At 32.5% G+C, this 20,652-nt stretch overlaps 1 protein-coding gene across 13 annotated transcripts in view; it reads left to right on the top strand.

The window, feature by feature from the left end:
* Positions 1 to 20,652, top strand: part of LOC123261717 (potassium voltage-gated channel protein Shaker) — a 1,350,734-nt gene that overhangs the window by 662,167 nt on the left and 667,915 nt on the right. For all 13 annotated transcript variants that reach the window (XM_044723493.1, XM_044723492.1, XM_044723494.1 and 10 more), the window contains one exon: positions 338 to 981. In XM_044723493.1, coding sequence (XP_044579428.1) covers positions 338 to 981 — 644 coding nt within the window. The remainder of the gene's footprint in view (positions 1 to 337; positions 982 to 20,652) is intronic.

Consider the following 20,652-nt stretch of genomic DNA (forward strand, 5'->3'; position numbering starts at 1 on the left):
TTCAATATGGTATAAATTAAAATTTTAAATGAGAAATATAAAAGTATTGTAACGGGTGTTTATTCCGCTCATTGGCCCCTTAATTAATTTAATAAAATAAAACAATACCTAGCAAAAATGATTCCAAATTAACAAGGGCGCCACCAGGATTTTTCAACACGGTTGGAACCGCACGCATGTGGTTTTACCGTCACAGGGTAAATTACCCTGTTACAGTATAAAGCTATCTGTTTTTTAAGAATTGCAAATAAATTCATTAAAAAGAAGCCACATCATATTTCAAATATATATACTAAAATTTTTATATGTTTAACGTGAATAAATTTTTTGTTCATAGAGAGGATGAAGGATTCATTAAAGAAGAGGAGAAACCTTTACCATCGCATGAACTGCAAAGAAAAGTTTGGCTATTATTTGAATATCCAGAAAGTTCTCAAGGCGCGCGGGTTGTTGCTATAATCTCAGTGTTTGTTATTTTGTTATCAATTGTCATTTTTTGTTTGGAAACACTTCCCGAGTTTAAGCATTATAAAGTGTTCAATACGACGACCAATGGCACCAAAATAGAAGAGGATGAAGTTCCGGACATTACTGATCCGTTTTTTTTGATAGAAACTATATGTATTATTTGGTTTACATTCGAGTTATCAGTGCGCTTCCTTGCCTGCCCGAATAAATTGAATTTCTTTCGTGATTTGATGAACTTCATAGACATAATCGCTATAATTCCATACTTTATAACGCTAGGTACTGTAATCGCTGGAAAGGAGCATGAATTTGATCTCCCAAAAGCACCAGTTAGTCCCCAAGATAAAAGTACAAATCAAGCTATGTCACTAGCGATTTTAAGAGTGATTAGACTAGTCAGAGTATTTCGAATATTTAAGCTATCGAGACATAGCAAGGGTCTCCAAATACTTGGAAGAACTTTGAAAGCTTCAATGCGAGAACTTGGACTGCTCATATTTTTTCTTTTTATAGGTAAGTAGAATAATAAAAATTCTTTTTTTCATTTTCATGTCTGTCTTGAATGTACAATGAAATGGGATGTTGTTTTCTCTTTGGTTGCATCTATTTATTTATTTAGGGCGCCACTGAATTTTTGTACACAGTATCCAAAACTGGACTAGAACATGAAGTATGTCATCAGGGTCGTGAGAGATTGCTAGGAAGAAATCAGAAAATTATTAAGAGAAATTCATTTTCAAAATTTATTTACTTAACCAACCCTTTTACAATAATCAAATCTCTTATACAAGAATTAACACTTAAAATTAAGTCTTATTGCCGTCTGCACCCCGACCTGGGCGTCTACGCAGCGGTTTCTATCAAAGATGCTATTCCCGACGATACTCTCTTAATGGGCGTCTATATCGCAGTTTCTTATTCTCGTCGTACCCCTGACCCGGGTGTTTATACAATGGTTTTTAACTTATCCCTTATTGCACCCCCAACCTGGGCGACTCTGCAAAGGTTTCTATATGTCTGCCCAGGAAACAGAGGAGGATACCATGAATCCCTAGGCAGCACTGTAATCACACGCACCCACACAATTTTATTATTCCAAACCTAACACACTAAAATTTTCCCGAAATTTATTACTAATTTTTCCACAATTTTAAAAATTAATTTTCCCAATTTTATTTACTCATTAATAGTTTAATTCGCTTTTTCCAATTTAAAAACCTATCAACTAATTTTCCAAATCCAATTTTAAATTGATTATTTTCCTAACTAATTTATTGCCGTGGTCTTAATAATACAATAATTTTTTTATTTTATTTTTTTATTATAGTTTATTGCGTTAAACATATACAGGAATGTTTTTGCAAGGGGGTATATAATATAAAATTTTGGATACAAATAGTACAATGTAATACAGATAATACAATACAAAATAATAGATATAGAAATTTTCCCATTTAATGACGTAAAAAGTTGTAATAAATAGAGTTCTAACTAGATAGTAACAAGCAAAAAATAAAAATAAAATTAAATAATATAAAAATTTATCTAAACCTCAGAAACTTTTTTTTTTTTTTTTTTTTCTAGTTATAGAAGTTAGAGAAGTAGAAGTAGTTAGAGAAGTAGAAGTAGTTAGAGAAGTAGAGCCCATGCTCTTTGATGTAGTGACTTTGATAGAAAATTGATGATTGCATATGTGGTTTTCAAGTCCAAAGTAGAGAGAATGTCCGGAATTTGCAAATTGCCATGCAGTAGGTCTTGTAAATACTGGGTCCTAGGACTTGCAAAGTGTGGACAAGTAGTCAGTAGGTGCTCTATTGTGTCCGGGGCTTTTAAGTTGCATAATTGACAAGTGGGGTTCCGACCAAATCTTGATAGGTGCTTGTTTGAGATTAGGAAGCTGTTGTATATATTGGACAGTTTCAGTTGTGCTATTAATCTTTTGCTGCTAAATGGAATTCTCATCAGTAGGTATCGGTCAGGAACTCGCTGGTCAGGCTGTTTCAACGAGAACTCAAGAGATTTCGAGCTTTTTGCTGCACTCATGTCATTTCCGAGTAAGATGATTTGGTATCGTTTGAGAATCAAGTCCGTTTTGGCTTCCCATAATAGTGGGTCAGTAGATTCAAGCAGCTCGGAGGCATCGCATTCTGTCAGGAAAGCTCTAAGCTGAGTGGCCCAGTTGAACGGAGAGGTAGACGTAATGTTTTTTGCCAGTTTGAAGAGGCGTAATAAACACATTTTGTGCAGACAATTCTCCTCAGATTTAAGAGTTTTTATTATCCAACTCCAGGTACATGTCATCGCTTTCAGTGCTACTGGTTCGAGTCCAAATTCAAGGCGTACCGCCCAATCAGGTGTATTTCTGGGAAGTTGAAACATCTTCTTAAAAAAATAAGTTTGAGCTGTTTCCAGTGAGTTCCTGTACCAGAGTCCCCAGGCTGGAATGGCGTATAAAAATACAGACGAAACCATGCTGTCGTATATCTTGACATGAGCATTCCACGAGTCACATTTGGCCTTAGCTAGCAATGCGATTGTCGCGCCTGAAGCACTTTTCGACTTGCTGGTAGCAGCGTGTAGGGCAGTTAAGCATCTGGTTGAAATGGATACCTCGACTCGAAGATATGTATAGCTTTTAACTAGTTCTAGGCAGGAATGCTTGTATGTCCTGTAGCAATTTGGACAATCCCGGATTCTTCCTGCAGCTTTGAAAACAAGAATTTTCGTTTTTGTTTTGTTGACTGTTAACTTGTTCAAGTCACAATATTCTTCAAGAGCTCTCAGCTTTCGCTGGAGATCTATGTGTGAATGTGCGAAGATCACGGTATCGTCTGCGTACAGGAGCATGAGAATGTCGACCACTCCGTTGATATCTAGGCCATAGAGTCCTTTCGAGCGGAAAAATTGCTCGAAATCGTGCAGGTACAGGAGAAACAGGTCTGGACTTAGAGATTCTCCTTGTAAAATACCTTCAGTAACTTCAAAATCATTTGAAAGGCCTTCGTTGGTTCTGACCTGCATAGACGCCTGATCGTATAGTGACTTAATTGTGTTGATAAGCTTGGAGCTTAAATTTAGGGCTTGTAGCTTTTGCCAGAGTCGCCCATGAGGGACAGAATCGAAAGCTCTTTGAAAATCGACAAAAATTCCGTAAATTTCTCTTCCATCATTGTGTCGGAATTGAATTTGGATGGCACTGAGGAGAGTGAAAATAGCGTCTGTGCAACTACGACCCTTTCTAAAGCCCATCTGCGAGTCAGGTAGAATCTTTTCTTTGTCCGCCCAAAGAACCAGCCGCTTTTTCAAAATGTTCGTGAAGATTTTAGTAATTATATTGACTAGAGCAATCCCACGGTAGTTATTTGGGTCGGTTTTATCGCCTTTCTTGTGAATCATCGTCAGCCAAAGCTTCGCCCAATCTTTCGGTACGCGTTCCTCGTAAAGCACTTTGTTGAAGAGGGCAATAAGTAGATCTTTGTGCTGCGCCGACAGATTTTTAAAGAGCTCATTTGTTAATAAGTCAGGGCCAGCAGCTTTGCCAGTTTTCAGCTTGTTAAGTATGGAGTTAAGCTCCGGTATTCGGATTTCCGCATCTAAAATGTCATTGGCATTGCAAGCCGATAAATAGGACCCAGTAATCCTTGGCTTAAAGATGTTAGCGTAGAATTGGTTCCATATGTCGATTGAAATGTCTCGGGTTGAGCTTTGCTTGAAGTTAAATTTTCTAACAGCAGCACAGAAGTCCGCCGGCGCATTGACGTTGGCAAAAGCAGCTATTATACTATCAATATGAGCTTTTTTCTTTACTTTACACACTTCCCGATAATTGTTCTTTTTGCAGATGACTTCTGCTCTGATAATGTTGCTGTTTTTGTCTTTTTTAAGTTTTCTGAGAGCTTTTTGAAACTCACTTTTTGCCACTCTGCAGTTGGAATCAAACCAAGGATTTCGTAGTGTCCAACTATTGGCTGTAGTACCATAGTTTTTTACCAAATTAGCTTTAATAGCAGCAGAATACATGTGGTCATGAAGAAGACATTGAAGATTATCAGTTGAGAGGTTTGTCAGGTCTGGTGGTACCTGGAAACTTAGGAGCTGGTCGTGGAATAGAGTGGCAGCGTTTTCAGTCCATTTGATCTTGGTAAAATGTGCTGTATTTTTGTTTACTTCTTTAATATGTAGAGTTTCTATTGGTATGCTAAGGCAAACTGGATGGTGATCAGACAAAGATGGTTTCATTATAACTTCCATGTCGTTTATCAGGTGCAGAGATGAGATATCGGTCCAGACTAAATCAATGATCGATGTGCCAAGGTTGTCGTATGTTGGTTGAGCTGGGAAATCACTGATTGTCCTCCCATTCAGGAGTACAAAGTCGTTTTCCACCATATATTCAATAATCCTGCGGCCTCTTTCACAGTTAGAATTGTCAGTGGTACTAAATGTGTCGAGTAATTGGGAACCTGTGAAAAGGTCAGCTGGCCAAGGGTTTAACAGTCCCACTTTTGCGTTCAAATCTCCACCGATGATAAAAAGGTCGAACGTGCGAGATGCCTTAATATTGTCAATAGTGCCCTGCAACATATCAAGTATAAACTGGAGGTCAATGCATTTACGGAAGTATACTGAACCAAGAATAACTAAGTATGAGCCTAGTAGTACTTCATTGAAGATCCACCACGGTGAAGTTTCAATTATTGTAGAATTATATTGAGAGTTTATTGCCGTTAGTAATCCACCGCTTGCTCTGCCAACCGTGTGCTCTCTCAATGCTTCCGACCAATAAATATTGTACTTTTCCAGGAATCCAGGGGTATAGGGATGAGTGACCCAGGTTTCGCACGCTGCAATGATATCCGATTCACCAATTAATGAGCTAGGCTCTAGGTTATTAAAGCCATGTAAATTCCAAAATGTAATTTTAATTGTTGTAGATATTCCCACGGATGAATTTATTAGTTTTTTTGTTTATTTTGTTCGTCAGTAACTCGTTCCCTGTTGTTAGAGCTTGAGTAAGTATCGACTGGCTGCGGGGTCATCTTGTTAGTCTCGGAGTTCCAGGAGTATACTAAATTATCTACCACTATTTTATTTCCTTTCCTTGTAAACTTTTTGCCATCGTTTCTTAGTAGTTTAGCGAACGTCCTGATATTCCAGTCAATTTCTCTTTCCCTGGCTGTTTTATCCAGCTCAATAAAAATGTTCGTGCCTTCCAGTTTGCTTTTTTTGTTCTTAAGTATAATATTCTTCAGATTAATATCAAACAGGTCGACTATAAGTCTCTTTGAAAACTCAGTTAATATGATTCTAGGGATGATGATACCGAATTTTTTGTTTAGGAAGAGTTTGACCTCCTCCGAGTGATCATTTAAGGAAAGAGAAAGACCAGCTATCGAGATTTTTGTTTCCTTGTTTTCTTTTTCTAAAAAATCAATTCTGTTAGTGAGTTTTATTATTGTTTCATTAACGACTCTGGGTGTCTTTGCAGCTATTAGTTCTTTGAGTTCACTTTTTTTCACAGTATTTTTCTCAAGCTCTTCAATACGTTTACCGAGATCGGCCTTGACTCCCTGTAGTTCTCCGTTTAAGTCAGACAGTTTCTTCTGAATATTCTCAAAAGCTTCCTGATCATCTTGTAGTTTCTGGTTCATTTTATCAGTGAGTTCTTTATGTTTGGTTTCTTGATCAGCCCGCAGGATTTTTATTTTTTGTAGTAATAATTCCAACCCAGTGTCACCGGTGCTCATAGCTTCAGGAATTCTCGACGTCTCCGCCGGGTCTACTTTCTTTAAGATCTTCTGCGGTTGATCCCTTTCCTCAGGAGGAGAATCTTTGCTGTCTTCTCTTTTTCTTTTAGGATCGATTATGTATTTAGTTATTGGTGTACAGGTGGTGGCAGCTACTGCCAGAAGCTGCTGTGTAGTTGAACGTCCTTTTTCTCTTTTTGGTGGGACCGCTGGGATCACTGGTGTGCTGTCAGAATTTAAAATTAGGCGGGGTTCAGCTATTAATGGCTCGGTTTGTGTGAGGTCAAAATTTGACCGAGAGATGTCACTAGAATTCATCTACGCAGACGTAGCCACCCCAGCTGATCGTAGCAAAGCAAGGCAAAGGACTAATACAGTATCACAAAAAAAAAAAAAAAAAAAAACAGTCCACTGAATACAAAACTCACAGGAATTGAGATAATTTTTTCCAAACTTTAGAGCACTTGTTGGAGTACAAATTACACACTTTTTTTATGATTGATTATATAAAATTTAACTTTTAAAAAGATCAAAATATCGGAGCGATCCGAGATACGTCTGTTCACTGTTGATACTCAGTGGCGCCCCCTTAATAATACAATAATAAATATTTAATTACAAGAGGTCTTTGTGTCTTGAATTAATAGATTGAAAATATGACGACCGAGGTCTTAATAATCTGCCGACATTATGTTTATTGCGTCCGAGAATTTATAAATTTATTTTATGAAATTATGTTGTCCGAATTATTGAATAAATTTTACTCAATTTGTTTCATGAATAAAGAATTTATGAATTATTTTTATTTAATCCATTTTTAAGTAAATTATTTAATTATTCCTGAATATCTAAGTGAATATTATTTAGACCAAATTATTTTATTTTACTTTATTTAATTTTATTTTAAAACTTAAAAGTTTATTTTACTTTATTTTATTTTATTTTCAAAGGAACTGAGACTTGAGTTTCGACCTTGAGATTTTTCTAAGAGTCTTAGCGCGAGACAAGATGGCTGACTCTCTCAAGGTCGTGAGTTTTTGTGGTTAATTTTTGTGTTTACTTTTTCTGGCAAATTTTAGAAATTAATTTTATGTTTTAAGTTAAATAATTTTAATTAGACAATTTTACCAAATATTTCTTGATTGCAATTTTACTTTCATTTTATTAGAAATAATTAAAATTTACTCTGAATTATTTATTTAAGTATTTCCTGATTTTAATTTCATTTCGATTTCAAAGAATCTACTAAAACTTTTTACTAATATATTTTACTGATTTTAATTTACGCTGCCCGAGAAAAAATGATCAGACCTGACCATGCCTGTTCATGTATGATCAGGCCTGAAATCAGACCTGATCATACCTGTCCATGCCTGTTCATGTCTGAAGTGTTAAATACGCTTAGGCCTGATCATGCCTGTCCATACTTATTCATGTCTGATCATACTTGTCCATGCCTGTTCATGTCTGAAGTGTTAAATACGCTCAGGGCTGATCATACCTGTCCATGCCTGTTCATGTGTAAACAATTATTAACAGTCTATAAATAATTAGATCTGATCAGACTTGCATAGTCAGAGATGTGATAAGAATTTTTTTTTGACGAAAAAATTTTTTTTGGTAATCACAAAATATGCAAAATTATTTTTATCATTACGTTAAAATTCTGAAATAAAAAATTTGTTACATTTCCTATGGGATGTTGAAAGTCTAAGATCCGAGATTAGAAAAATATACCCTCATCTGTTATTTAGATGAAACAATTTTTTATAAGCTGATTTCAATATCATGAACTTATAAAAACAACATCTGCCATCATAAGCCTGGTGCAATTAATAGTAATTAATTACTTAACATCTAATTTATTTTTAATTTTTACTTTCTTATATTAGTTACATGTAGTAAATTAAAACCGTCAATATTTTATATAATATTCCTCACTGTAGTAGGCACCCATCTCTATGATTGCTATACTTACCTGCAGCCAGGTGAGAAAAGGTAGATAAATGTAGCTTATTTTCCTCACATGTTATTAAAAAAATTCGAGTACAATAATAAACGGCGTCGAATTCTAAACATAATAAATTATTATTATTAATAATGTTTGGCTATCTCATAAAAGGCTGATGCAGCCAAAGATAAATAATAAAAATAAAAATTAGCGGCAGCTATGGGAGCTCATTGCGAAGAGAGAGATAGAATAATACATACTTCTTCAACGAACAAGAACAGCGTAAAGTTCATGCACGCGCATCACAGGCTCATTTAAACGTACTAGGATAGAGAGAGAAGATGAGAATTGAAGTATAAAAAAGATAGACAGAAAGATAGCTTTAAATTTTTACGAAATTTTTTGAATTTTCGGAATAGTGTGCAATATTAAAGAAAATATACTTTTGAGAAAAATTACAGAAATAGTTTACACTTACCGTGAAGTTTTCATAATACTTCAATTATTAAATGTTTTATAAATTTCCTTAATTATAATTTTTATGCGCTGAAATTAATTTTAAAAAAAATTTTAAAACAGAAGGTATAAAATGTTTGTTGTATTTATTATTATGCAAATATTGTATACAAATGAAAAATAGAAAATTAAAGCAATTACATTATGTTGAGAATAATTGCAAGTCAAAAATCAATTATTTAATCTTGGTCCGATTTAATCTGAAGTAGCAATGTAATAATCGAGATCTCGGTAATCGCACGGCGAATTTTCTCCACCATCATTATCTGAGTTTTTTGCTTCATTTTTGTTATCATCATCATTATTTTTGAATACATCTTGTAAAATATCATCAATTTGAAGCGGTGTTGCGTCTCCAACAAACCATCGAGGTTTCAAGTGATTTTCCTTAAACCAACCACACTCCTCCGGATTAAGTTTAATGCAGTCCGCATCAGTCGCATTTAACCACATGGAGTTAACAAATATCGTTCGCAAAATTTTTTGTTTTAGCGACTTCCAGCATGGTGGTATTAGCGTCGAATCAAAACTTTTAATTTTCCTTAAAAATTGATTATCACTCTTAACAGCCGCATAAGCTTTTTGAAAAATTCTATATCGAGGATCATTAACAGTGATACAGGTCTTTACTCCATACATTAAACACACCCTGTATAGGCATGAAATGCAGGCAGTGAAAGACACAATTGAGGATCTAGTGTTGACGCCAACTCAGAACAGCTAATGCAATTAAATTCTCTGTTTTTTTATCCGGAACTTTATGTATATTCCCCAGAATAATTATCAATACATCGGTATCTGTAGCCTTCACTAATATTTTCGAGTTTTTTGGTGCTTTATAAATATGAAACATAATGCGGGTGTCAGCTTCTTCATGGTGACAAAGTAAATCGACCTCTTCTGATTTGATTACGTGATTATTACTAACACAGTCGGAAAAAAATTTTTCTTCAACTGTTATAAAAACTTTTTTGTTTCCTAAAGCCGTGATCAGAGAATCATTCTCCCAATACTCTGACGGAAGCTTGACGATAGCATTTCTGAAGTGGTAATTTTTCATGTATCCCAAAAAATCGTTCGGCCTGGGCTGAAGTGGACCTTTAATTTAATATGAGGTGTCAAATTCTCTACGGTTTTCACGTTCACAGCTTTTGATAGAATCTGCTAAGTATTTATCAAATATGATATGAATTTCGGAAGCACTTGTTGAGCAAAGCTTGATAAGAATCGATTCTGCTACTTTATCAAATGTTTATGGCAAACTTGTTTCAATTAGATGTAGAAAGTAGAATCCATCAATTATTTCAATATCTACGCTTGGAGGTTGTGTTTGTTGAACGTTTTGTTTCAAAATTTTTGCTAAATTCGATTTCTCTGTTTTAAACATTTCACCAGTGCAAGAAAAAAGGGCTGGTGGTAGTGGTGCTAAAGAAATTTAAAGCAGCGTTCAATATCTATTTTTAACTTCCCGCTAAGAAAATTGAAAATTTTCAAAAATTGGGAAATTATTGTTTTCACCCCGTTTTTCGAAAATTCAGTTTTCATCAGATGTCGACGTTTTGAAGTCTTACGAAGCTTTCCTGACTATTTTCGCGGTGATGTCACCGTATCTGTATATATGTATGTGTGTGTATGTGTGTGTGCGTTTATGTATGTAAATCTCTCATAACTTTTGAACGGATTATCCGATTCGATCGAAATAAACGGCGTTCTGAAGAGTTCCTTTACCCCTAGAATTTTGATACTAATTTACAAAATTTGAGTCGATCAATTTTGAGAAATCTCAACTATCAAGTAAAAGAAAAATCAAAAATTCCGATTATTTTATTTTAATTATTGAGTTGGTAAGGTTACGTTTATTACCAAGTTTCGATGTTTTGTCGAAATAAAATAAGTAATAATGATAATTATTGATGAATAATTTTTTTTCAAATAATAACAATGGAGCATATAATTACTGTTATAACAATTTTTAATTGGCCATCCCATCCATTTTCAATAATAATATTACATTGATGTTATAGTGAAAAATTGATTGGATGGCCAGTTAAAAATTGTTATAACGATAATCATTAATGTTATGATAAAAATGTTTGTTGTATAAAAAAGCTAATTTGCAAACCTCCATCGGAATTATGCCTGTTGTGAGATTGTCCTGAACTTGCTGTGGCATAGGAGCGATATTTTTTCCTTCCTAAAATATTAAACAAATTTATAAAATAAGTGTTGAAATGTTTATTATATTTTGAGTAATAATACTAAATATATCAATTTATAATCTGCAATATAAATAAATAATTGTTAATCTAGCAGACCGATTAATGACTTGAAATTAAAAATGAGTAAAAAATAATTTAAGAATTTCAAAGTGAAAAAAAAAACACTTAATTTTTTTTTTTTATTTTCTATAAGTCCGTTTTTTTATTTTTCAATAAATACATTTTTTTTATGATTCAAATAAATTAATAGCTGCTAAATTTATAGTCGTGATTTATGAGAATACATACTTTATTAGTAGAAGCCGTTGATGGACCGTGGTCACCAGAAAATATAACAATATTTGGTATCTGTAACAAATTATTTTATTGAATTTTGACTCAAAAATACAAGTCCTTTAATTATAAGTAATTACTTTTTTACATACCTCTTGTGATACAAAAAATTCTTCAAATGCATCTTTATATTTTCCTTTTACAACTGTAATTTGTTTTAAACAATCACGATGATATCCAAATTCATGGGCAATTTTAAAATCAAATTTTAAATCACCGTATTTAAACTTTTTCTCTATAGGAAATAAAAGTTTTAAATAACAATCCTCAAATTTTTGCTCATCAAAGTAACACACATCTCCATTTCCACTGCACATAAAACACAGCTTCATTTTCTATTTTTAAGGTGATAATATATTCAGAATGTAATATTTTAAATATAATTTAAATAATTTCTTTTTTATTCTTATAAATATAAAAATATTTTCATCATCCAGTTTTTCACGATGCCACTCAAATTCCTTGGTTGTGTTTTAACACGCGGTATTACGGATGGAGCAAGCTTTGGAATTTACTGAGTTTACGACTACGAACAGTGTACTCCAGGACGCATGCGCAGCTACGCTGTTATATCCTTGTCTCTTGCACAAAAAATCAGATTGTCTGTCTCTTTTATCAGAATATATTTTTCTTAAATTTTCGAAATTGAACTTTTTATTATAAAGGCTGCAAATGATGTCAAGGTAACTACTACATCTAAATAAATTCAATTTTTCTTATCGTTGATGCTGGCGTAATAGTTGGATGTGTTGATTTTATTCCAACCGATTTTAAATCGATTAAAAAATGAAACGCTCGGACCTGATTGTACTGGCCAGTAAGCTTCAAAAACGCCTTTTATGACTAGTTCAATTACATGATAACGACAGGGTAACCAAATAAGCTTTCGTTTCAGAATTTTCTCAAGCTCTACGCCAGTGCCATGATGAATTTCTATAGATTAGAAAGATAAAGATTTGTAAGAAACATGAATAGCAAATCAAGTGATTTTTTATTTTGAACTATATTACTTCCATAAATTTTGAAAATATAACAATCAGTGGAGTTAATTTTTTTAATAAAGTTTATTTTTAAATATTATCATCTGACCATAGAAAACTTTATTTTTGGCAAAAAAAAATCAACTTGTCGGTTTTTAGAGGTTTTTCAATTGGAATGTTGAAAAAAAAATTGTGAAAAGATTTTGAGTATAATTTTTCTCTACTTTGTCAGATCTGAGCTTTTTTCAAGTAAATAAGACTAATAATTAAAATTTACCCGTATTGGTTGCTGCAGTATCAAAGCATATCGCTTTAATGTAATTACTGACACCCCATTGCTCCATAGTTGAGTATACAGCTAAAGCTTGTTCAATTCCAGATCCTGCATTAATTTTTGGAATACCCAATAGCTGTTCACTGCCAGACGATGTTAAAAGCACCGGAAGCATATCTACTGTCTTTGTCCCAACAATATCACTTAGCAGTTTACTATTCCAATGGACCACATAATTGTCATTGAATTTTAAGTCTTTTTTTAAGCCTTTAGCAATTTCTTTCCGATGAATTATACGGTGTCGTTGAATAGTCTTATAACTCAAATTTACATTCCGAGTATCGAATCCCACACTCTTTAAAGTAGCTGCCAAAATATATGTGGCGCTTCGGCTACTTACATTACTACGATCAAGTGCAGCAGCTGATTCTGGCGTCATAATATTAATTTATGGTGTCCGTTTTGCTGTTAAAAAATCTGTTTCAAAGTTAGACACATTTGAATTTTGACTCATAAATGAATCTGACTATAGTTGCAACTCCTGACTAGATGTTGTAGTATCACAGTCATCATTATTGTTATAATCACGAGAGGTGTCTTCTGAAAAATATAAATTATTTTGACGTTGTTAAATCAAAAATACACTTCTCACAAAAAATAAGGGAGCAAGAAAAAAATCAAAATATTTGGGGAATTTTCAACAGTCTGTAACTTATAAAAAAACTATTGTCCAAAAATTTTTTTATTCCTAATCTTAAGAAAACTACTAAGATAAAAATTTTCGGAATTTTTTTTGGTTTTTATTTTTAGCCTATGGCTTTGGAAAAAATTTTTTTGACTTAATCTCTATATGGACTGGATGTCTTATTCATTTAGCTTCGATTTGTTCGTTTAAAAACCTCGATATGAGCATTTCTCGCTGAGATATCGGTGTTTCAATGAAAAAAGATCATTTTGTCTTTGATTATCAATATTTCAGCAACCAATGATCGTAAAGAAAATTCAAAATGGGTTTCGAAAACTTGGATGAATTTTCTACAAGAATTAGCCATTGATTTTTTGAAAGAAAATTTTTTTTTAATCATTATATGAATTTAAACAAGCAATAAAAAAGGGCTTTTCGTAGTTTTTTGAAAAATCAAAGGCCTAATCAAAATTTGCTGCAATTTCCATTTTTTTATTTGCTGTACGATAATTTTTTCTCAAGTTACAGCCTGTTGAAAATCCTCCAAATACTTGGATTTCTTTCTTGCTTCCTTAATTTGTGTAAGAGTATGATAAAAGTGCACAAGTTCGCAAGGCAATTAACTACTAAAATATTATTTTTGTGTAGAAAATATGCAAAAAATTTACAATCGTAGCGTAAATAAAGTTAATTGTACAAAATGAAAAGTTATATCAGCCAAATAAATTTTAGGAAAATCTGTTTTTTCGAGCGTGAAATAATTTCAATGGCCTAAAAAAATTCGATTTGAATCAAAATATTTTAGTTTTCTTAGATATTTTCATCAGTTGAGAAAATTGATACTTTGTTGAAGAATTTTTTTCTTACTTTGTGTAAAACTTAAAAATTCCTTCAGTATAATAATTTAGATAAGTATTTATTTATTAGAACAGTAACTTATTATTAGCACGGTACAAAATAGTTATTTTGACTTTATTAAACTATTATTAATGAATACGTAACTATCGCATTTATTTACATTATTTCTTCGTGTTTTTCAACTGAGATATTATTATTTTCTTGCAGATTTGAAGACATTGGAAGTTGAAAAGCAATGTTATTCGTTCTATCGGAACCTTTTGAACTATTCTTCCAGCGATGTCAAATAATTGTTCGAGTTTTTTTTTCAAAGCTATTTTCTCTTTGTTTTTGAGCACGTGATTTTTTTTTCGGTTGCACAGTAAATATTTCCATTTTTTGAAAATACTAATTTTTTTCTTTACAATGTTGCAAAAACCAGAAGTTGGAATCTGTAAATTATTCCAGCAGTCTTGAACGACACTAGCAGTTTTTGAAGCACTCTCATAAATTTTTAATTTGAGAACTTTATGTTGATAATAAAATAATGATCAAACTTCTTTGACAGTCGGAAGTTTACGGTGAAACACTACAATTTTTGCTTCTATGAAAAATCTTAGTTTCCAGGCCACTAAACCTCGCGGATAAGAAATAGTCGCCTGGATATCGTTTATAATTTTGGTCCACTGCCCTGGGATATTCCGCTCCCGTATTTATGATTGTCTTTTGTTTTAAGAGAGCTTGATTAGATAGATTATGGGACAGAAGTTACCACGTGTGCCAGTTAAATTTATTTTACTTACTTACAAAAGTTACTGTGCAGACGGTCCTTCTTCCGTGGTTGGTGTTGTAGTTGATTAGATTGAATTACGATTGATGACAAAATTACAACAAACTTAATTTTATTTCACTAACTAAACACTTGGATTATATTTATTATATTCGGTGACGAAATACAATAGATTTGTAATAGGAATATTTTACAAATATTCTAGGTTGTCGGTAGTTAATTATTTATAATAACGCAATGCGAGTTTAACACAGAATAGTAGTAATAATGATAATATAAACTTAATGATTAAATAATAGATTTAATAGATGTTAATAATTTTTTGTAGTTTTGGGGAGTAATCACCTAATAGTGGTAATAGTGGTATAGTGGTAAGAATGACTAAGATAAATCTAACGTGGTGGTTGACACCGGGGGATAGATCGAAGTGTCGATCATCGCTCAAGTTTTGAGGTTCGTAGCTGATTTTTCCCTCCTCGTGTCGTCTTGTGACGTCACGGGGCTACACATCAATTTAGCTAGTGTCGGTAACGAAAATTTCGGGTGGTAGTTCGCCAGGCTGGTAACATCGGGACATTTTGTAGTGTCTCAACGGTTATTAATTTTCTCAATAGGAACACCAATCAAACAAGTTTTCTCTAATGACATATTGTCGATTTTTTTATCAAATCGAACTTAAACGTAACAAAGTAACGTAATGAAACAATTCACAAACACAGAATTAACTGAACGCTTAATTTGTAATACTGTAATTGAGGTTGAAGTTATTTTTACGATGAAACAATTACATGCCATAAATAAATTCAAACTATCAATTACAATTAAACAATCTAAAGAAATAAAGAAAAAAATTACATACCAAACCATGAATAAATACTTAATGAAAACTCAAATTCGCGTTGACAACGTTTGAGTTACTTTGAACAATTAAGAATAGAATCAAAGTAATTATACACAAAAAGTATTCATTTTTTTGAACAATGCAATGATAAAAATCAGGTGGTGGTAGTGAAGAAAGGCTATGTTTTCAGCTTCGGTAACAGATTACGGAAAAGCTCACGATACCTCGCAGCGCTTTAGCGTGAAGAAAGGCAGCGTTGTAGCGTGAAACAATCAAGGTCATTTTCCGATCAAAGGGAATCGAAGTTATTATACACGGACAGTATTCCCTTTTTTGAACAGTGCAATGATAGAAATAAGGTGGTGGGAGAAAGAAAGGCTATGTTTTCAGCTTCGGATTACGGAAAATCAGGAATTTGCGCTCAAAATGGACGCCGGTATTCGTAAGTGCGTAGTAATCTTTGACCTTGAGTATACGTTAACTGGGTTGTACAAATTCAACCGACGCTTGACTAATCCGTGAGAAGACAATGGAACTTTCTCAAAGAATTTATTTCTCGGCTTTATTTTATTAAATAAAATAGTTGCAACTAAACCGATTTTCCAGATGTTCAGAATTAATTATAATTAATCGAGTAAATTAATAAAATCTATTCTCACGACAATTAACACCGCAAGGTCCTTGAGAAGTCCTTGGGTATAAGCCCCCTTGAGGAATCTCAACGGCAACTAACAAATAAAATTTAATTGCAACAAAAAAATTATTGAATTATTATTAAATAAATTATTAATAAGCAATCGATAACCCACAATTTAATTAATTAAATGATAAGTAAACCGAATATAAAACGCCGCGGTCCACTCCTAGCCCACAGAGTAATTATTGATACCTTTATGAATAAACGACGATCTAACTCACCACTGGAGATTGAAGTCCTAGATGTTATTGGCTTCTGTCGATAGGTAACAACTCCGGGGATCCGTTCTCCTTGATTTGTGGCATACTGTCTGGCGGTTACACTACTTCTCCCTGTCACAACGCATGGCTCACCTATATAATAACCCCCAAAATACCCCCTTCTACTCTCTCTTTAGGCCCGAAGATCGAGGCGCACCAGTGCAAGTCGAATAGTTATCGATCTCTAGCGACTTATCGATGCAGGGTAATTTTACCCTGTTACAATATATTAGGGTGGCCCAAAAAAACTGACTATTTTTTTTTTGAGTCTTGAGTGAAAAAATGTTAGTTTTTGATTTTTTAAGAGCCCTCTCGAAAAGACAGCTTAAAAAAAAATTTTTAAGAGGTCACCAAATTTTTTAAAATTTCAAAAATCGTCAAAAGTCGAACGTTATTTTTTCAATTTTTTTTCTCTTTACGGTATAATTTTATAGACCGAAAAAAATAAGGTTCTGAAAGTTTCAGTTCAAAATTTAAATTTTGAAAGGTCGCTCATAATTTTTTTTTTTTTTTTTAATTAATCATATCGCCGACTTTAAATGTTGGGAGTGGTACGTTGGGGTCTTTTTGGTTTTTAATAATCTTAAACTACGCGGCAAGATCAAATCTCAACCAAGCTGCTTTCTAAGACCAGCTTGGGATTCGAATCCACGCTTGGAAGTTTATTAAATAAAATTATTAAATTAAAAAAAATTTTTTTTCTGTATTGTGTTTGATTTTTAGTTCATCTCGTGATATTTTTATCGAATATGGTACTAAATAGAAAAAAAAATGCATGGAATTTTAATTCGAATTGTAAAAGGTCGCTCAAAAAAATCTAAACTAATGCACTAATAAATTGAAAAAAATTATGAGCAACATTTCAAAATTTAAATTTTGAACTCAAATTTTCAGAAACTTATTTTTTTTAGTCTATAAAATTATACCGTAACGAGAAAAAAAATTAAAAAAAAAAAAAGTTCGATTATTGACGATTTTTGAAATTTTAAAAAATTTGGAGTGACCTCTTAAAAATTTTTTTTTAAGCTGTCTTTTGGAGAGGGCTCTTAGAACATCAAAAACTAACACTACTTCACTCGAGACTAAAAAAAAAAATAGGTTTTTTTGGGCCACCTTAATATATATATATATATATATATATATATATATATATATATATATATATATATATATATATATATATATATATATATATATATATATATATTAGGGTGGTCGTTAAAAATTAAATTCTTTCAGACGCCTAAAAAAATCCTTCCTTTTGACGAAAAACTACGGGAAAAATTTTTCTTTTTGATTTTTAACAAAAATGACACGTGCCGGCGGCCAATTTAAGTTCATTTTTCGATAAAATTATAGTTTTTTGGAATATTTGTTACATTATTTAAATTTTGATAAAAAATCATGAAAATATGCTTATAGGAAATCGAATTCTCTACAAAAGGGTTTCTTTTGTTTTTAGATGAAGTTCATATCCATCGAGATAATCTCATTGGTAAACTTATTAACTTTATTAAATCATTTATTTTAGCACTAAAAACTTTATTTTTCTTGAGATATGAACACTTCTATTAAAATATCTTGAATTACATATATATTTTTGATATTTTGACATAAGTAAATGATTTTTAATTGAATGATTTTCAAATAAAATCTCTGTCGGTAAGGTATCTACAATGAATTTATAATCGATATCGATATTTTCCTAAATTATCGACACTTCTAAAAATCTATTGAATGGTAAACATTGCCCAAGCATGATTAGTTTAATTCGTTTAATTTGTTATTACTGTACTCTTAACATATTGACTTTAATGTGTTCACTTGTCACTCATTTTCGTGCTCCAAGTTTAGTTTTTTATTTGTATTGAGACATTGAAATATTTGATTGTATCGATCGCAAGAGAAACAGTGTCAAATGTAATTGCTACAGTGTAAGATTCATTTGCATTTGTGAGGTTATACATGAAAGTAAAGCCCAAGAATTTAATCAGAATCCACTGATACTCTGTTACGAAAATTAATTATCAAATTTTAATATTTTATTCTGTGAAATAAGTATTATTCATCTTTCTTTAAAATTAACATGACAATGCAAGACGAAAAAAAAAATATATTTTTAATTGGGGATACTCATTCTCAGATCGATGGAAATCAATTACCATCCAATTTACAAGTTCTATAATTTTTATTTCATAATCTTCGAGTATTAAACCATAATTTACGTGATAGTAAATATCTAGTTTATGATGAATTGATAACTTTTTGGCAAAAAGTGAAAATACCAACTCAGCAAAAATGTCGATGTATTGCAAAAATTGAACAATTATATAATGATTGGCGCAGTTTGCAAAAAAGTTCTTCAATAAAAGGAATCACCCAAACAAATAAAGAGGAAGCTTTTTCATCATCTCTTAAAAACTTATTCGACATTGCGCATAATGATGCTTTAAATATGATCGATGTTAAGATTAAAAATTTTTTATTAAATCAACGTAAGCCTTGTCGTGTTGGATACATCGATGAGGTTGAAGATACAATTTCCGGTAAATATTGAAACAATATCATTATTCTATGGTTTATATTTTGAAATTATAACTTTTTTTTTCATTTTTTTTTGAAAGTTCTGAACCTGGTTCACAAATTGAGTCATCAGAAACAAACTCTTTCAGTCAACGAAGCCTTCATAGAGATCCCTGTTTTGTATTGGAATTAAATGAATCACCATCATCGAAAAAACCTCGAGGAACACTCGATATTTTTACTCCAAAACTATGCACAATGTTGGATAAATGTAAAATCAGCGATCGGAATGCGACGGGTTTATTGATTAGTTTTCTTGAAGCTGTTGGGATGGATGCTAGCCAATACATTGTTAATAGAACTTCAATAAAACAGAAGCGTGAAAAGTTTCGAGAGGACAGAGCCGCGGAAATTCAACATAGATTTAAAAATACAGAACTCAGTAGATTAATTATCCACTGGGACGGCAAACATTTACCTGACATCACTGGTAGAAACTTCATAGAGCGTCTTCCCATTATAATTTCTGCAGAAAAAGAAACTTAAATACTGTCGATACCCAAACTCGAAAATTCCACCGGTCGTGCAATGGCTGATGCAGTTTTTGATGCTCTGCAAGAATACGGGATTAGTGAATTCGTAGTTGGTTTGTGCTGTGATACTACAGCTTCAAATACAGAACAATTTAACGGTGCAGCAGTGTTGATTGAACAAGCATTGGAACGAGATCTTCTTCTATTACCATGTCGACACCATATATTGGAAGTTGTACTGAAAGCTGTATTCGATTGTCAAATTTTCAATTCTTCTGGACCAAATGTGCCTTTATTTGTCAGGTTCAGGAAAGAATGGGATGCATTGGACCTTACAAAATTTGAATCTGGAATAAACAATCCGATAATCTTTAATATTCTCGAAAATGATATTCTCGACATCCGTGAATTTGCAGAAACACAATTTACTTTGAATCACGACAGAGACGATTATTTAGAATTATTAAAGTTGACATTGATATTCATTGGAGTAGTACCCGATAATGTTGTGTTTCGTGTTCCTGGAGCTATGCATCAAGCAAGGTGGATGGCCAAGGCAATTTACTCTCTCAAAATTTTTCTTTTGCGATCTACGTTTAAGTTGACTTCGAATGAACGAAAAAATCTTGGTATGATTTGTGTTTTTATTGTAAAAATATATGTGAAGATATTGTTTATGGCATCATCATCAATCAAAGCTCCCAATTGTGATTTTCAATTGATACAACCGATTTACAACTTCCAATCAATTGACAAAAAACTATTATCTGCTGCTTTGAAAAAAATTTTGAATCATTTATGGTATCTCACTCCAGAAAACTGTTTAATGGCACTATTCGATGACAATGTTGATGAAGAAACGAAAAAAAAAATGGTTCAAAAGTTATTCGATAATAACGATTATGATTCCTCAGATGACAGTCAAATCTGTAATTCAAAAAAAATAGTAATAGCTGAAAGAGATGTACCAAAATTATTCGACCATGGATTAGAACAGT

Source organism: Cotesia glomerata, linkage group LG3 (genome assembly GCF_020080835.1).
Source record: "Cotesia glomerata isolate CgM1 linkage group LG3, MPM_Cglom_v2.3, whole genome shotgun sequence".
Classification (NCBI taxonomy): domain Eukaryota; kingdom Metazoa; phylum Arthropoda; class Insecta; order Hymenoptera; family Braconidae; genus Cotesia; species Cotesia glomerata.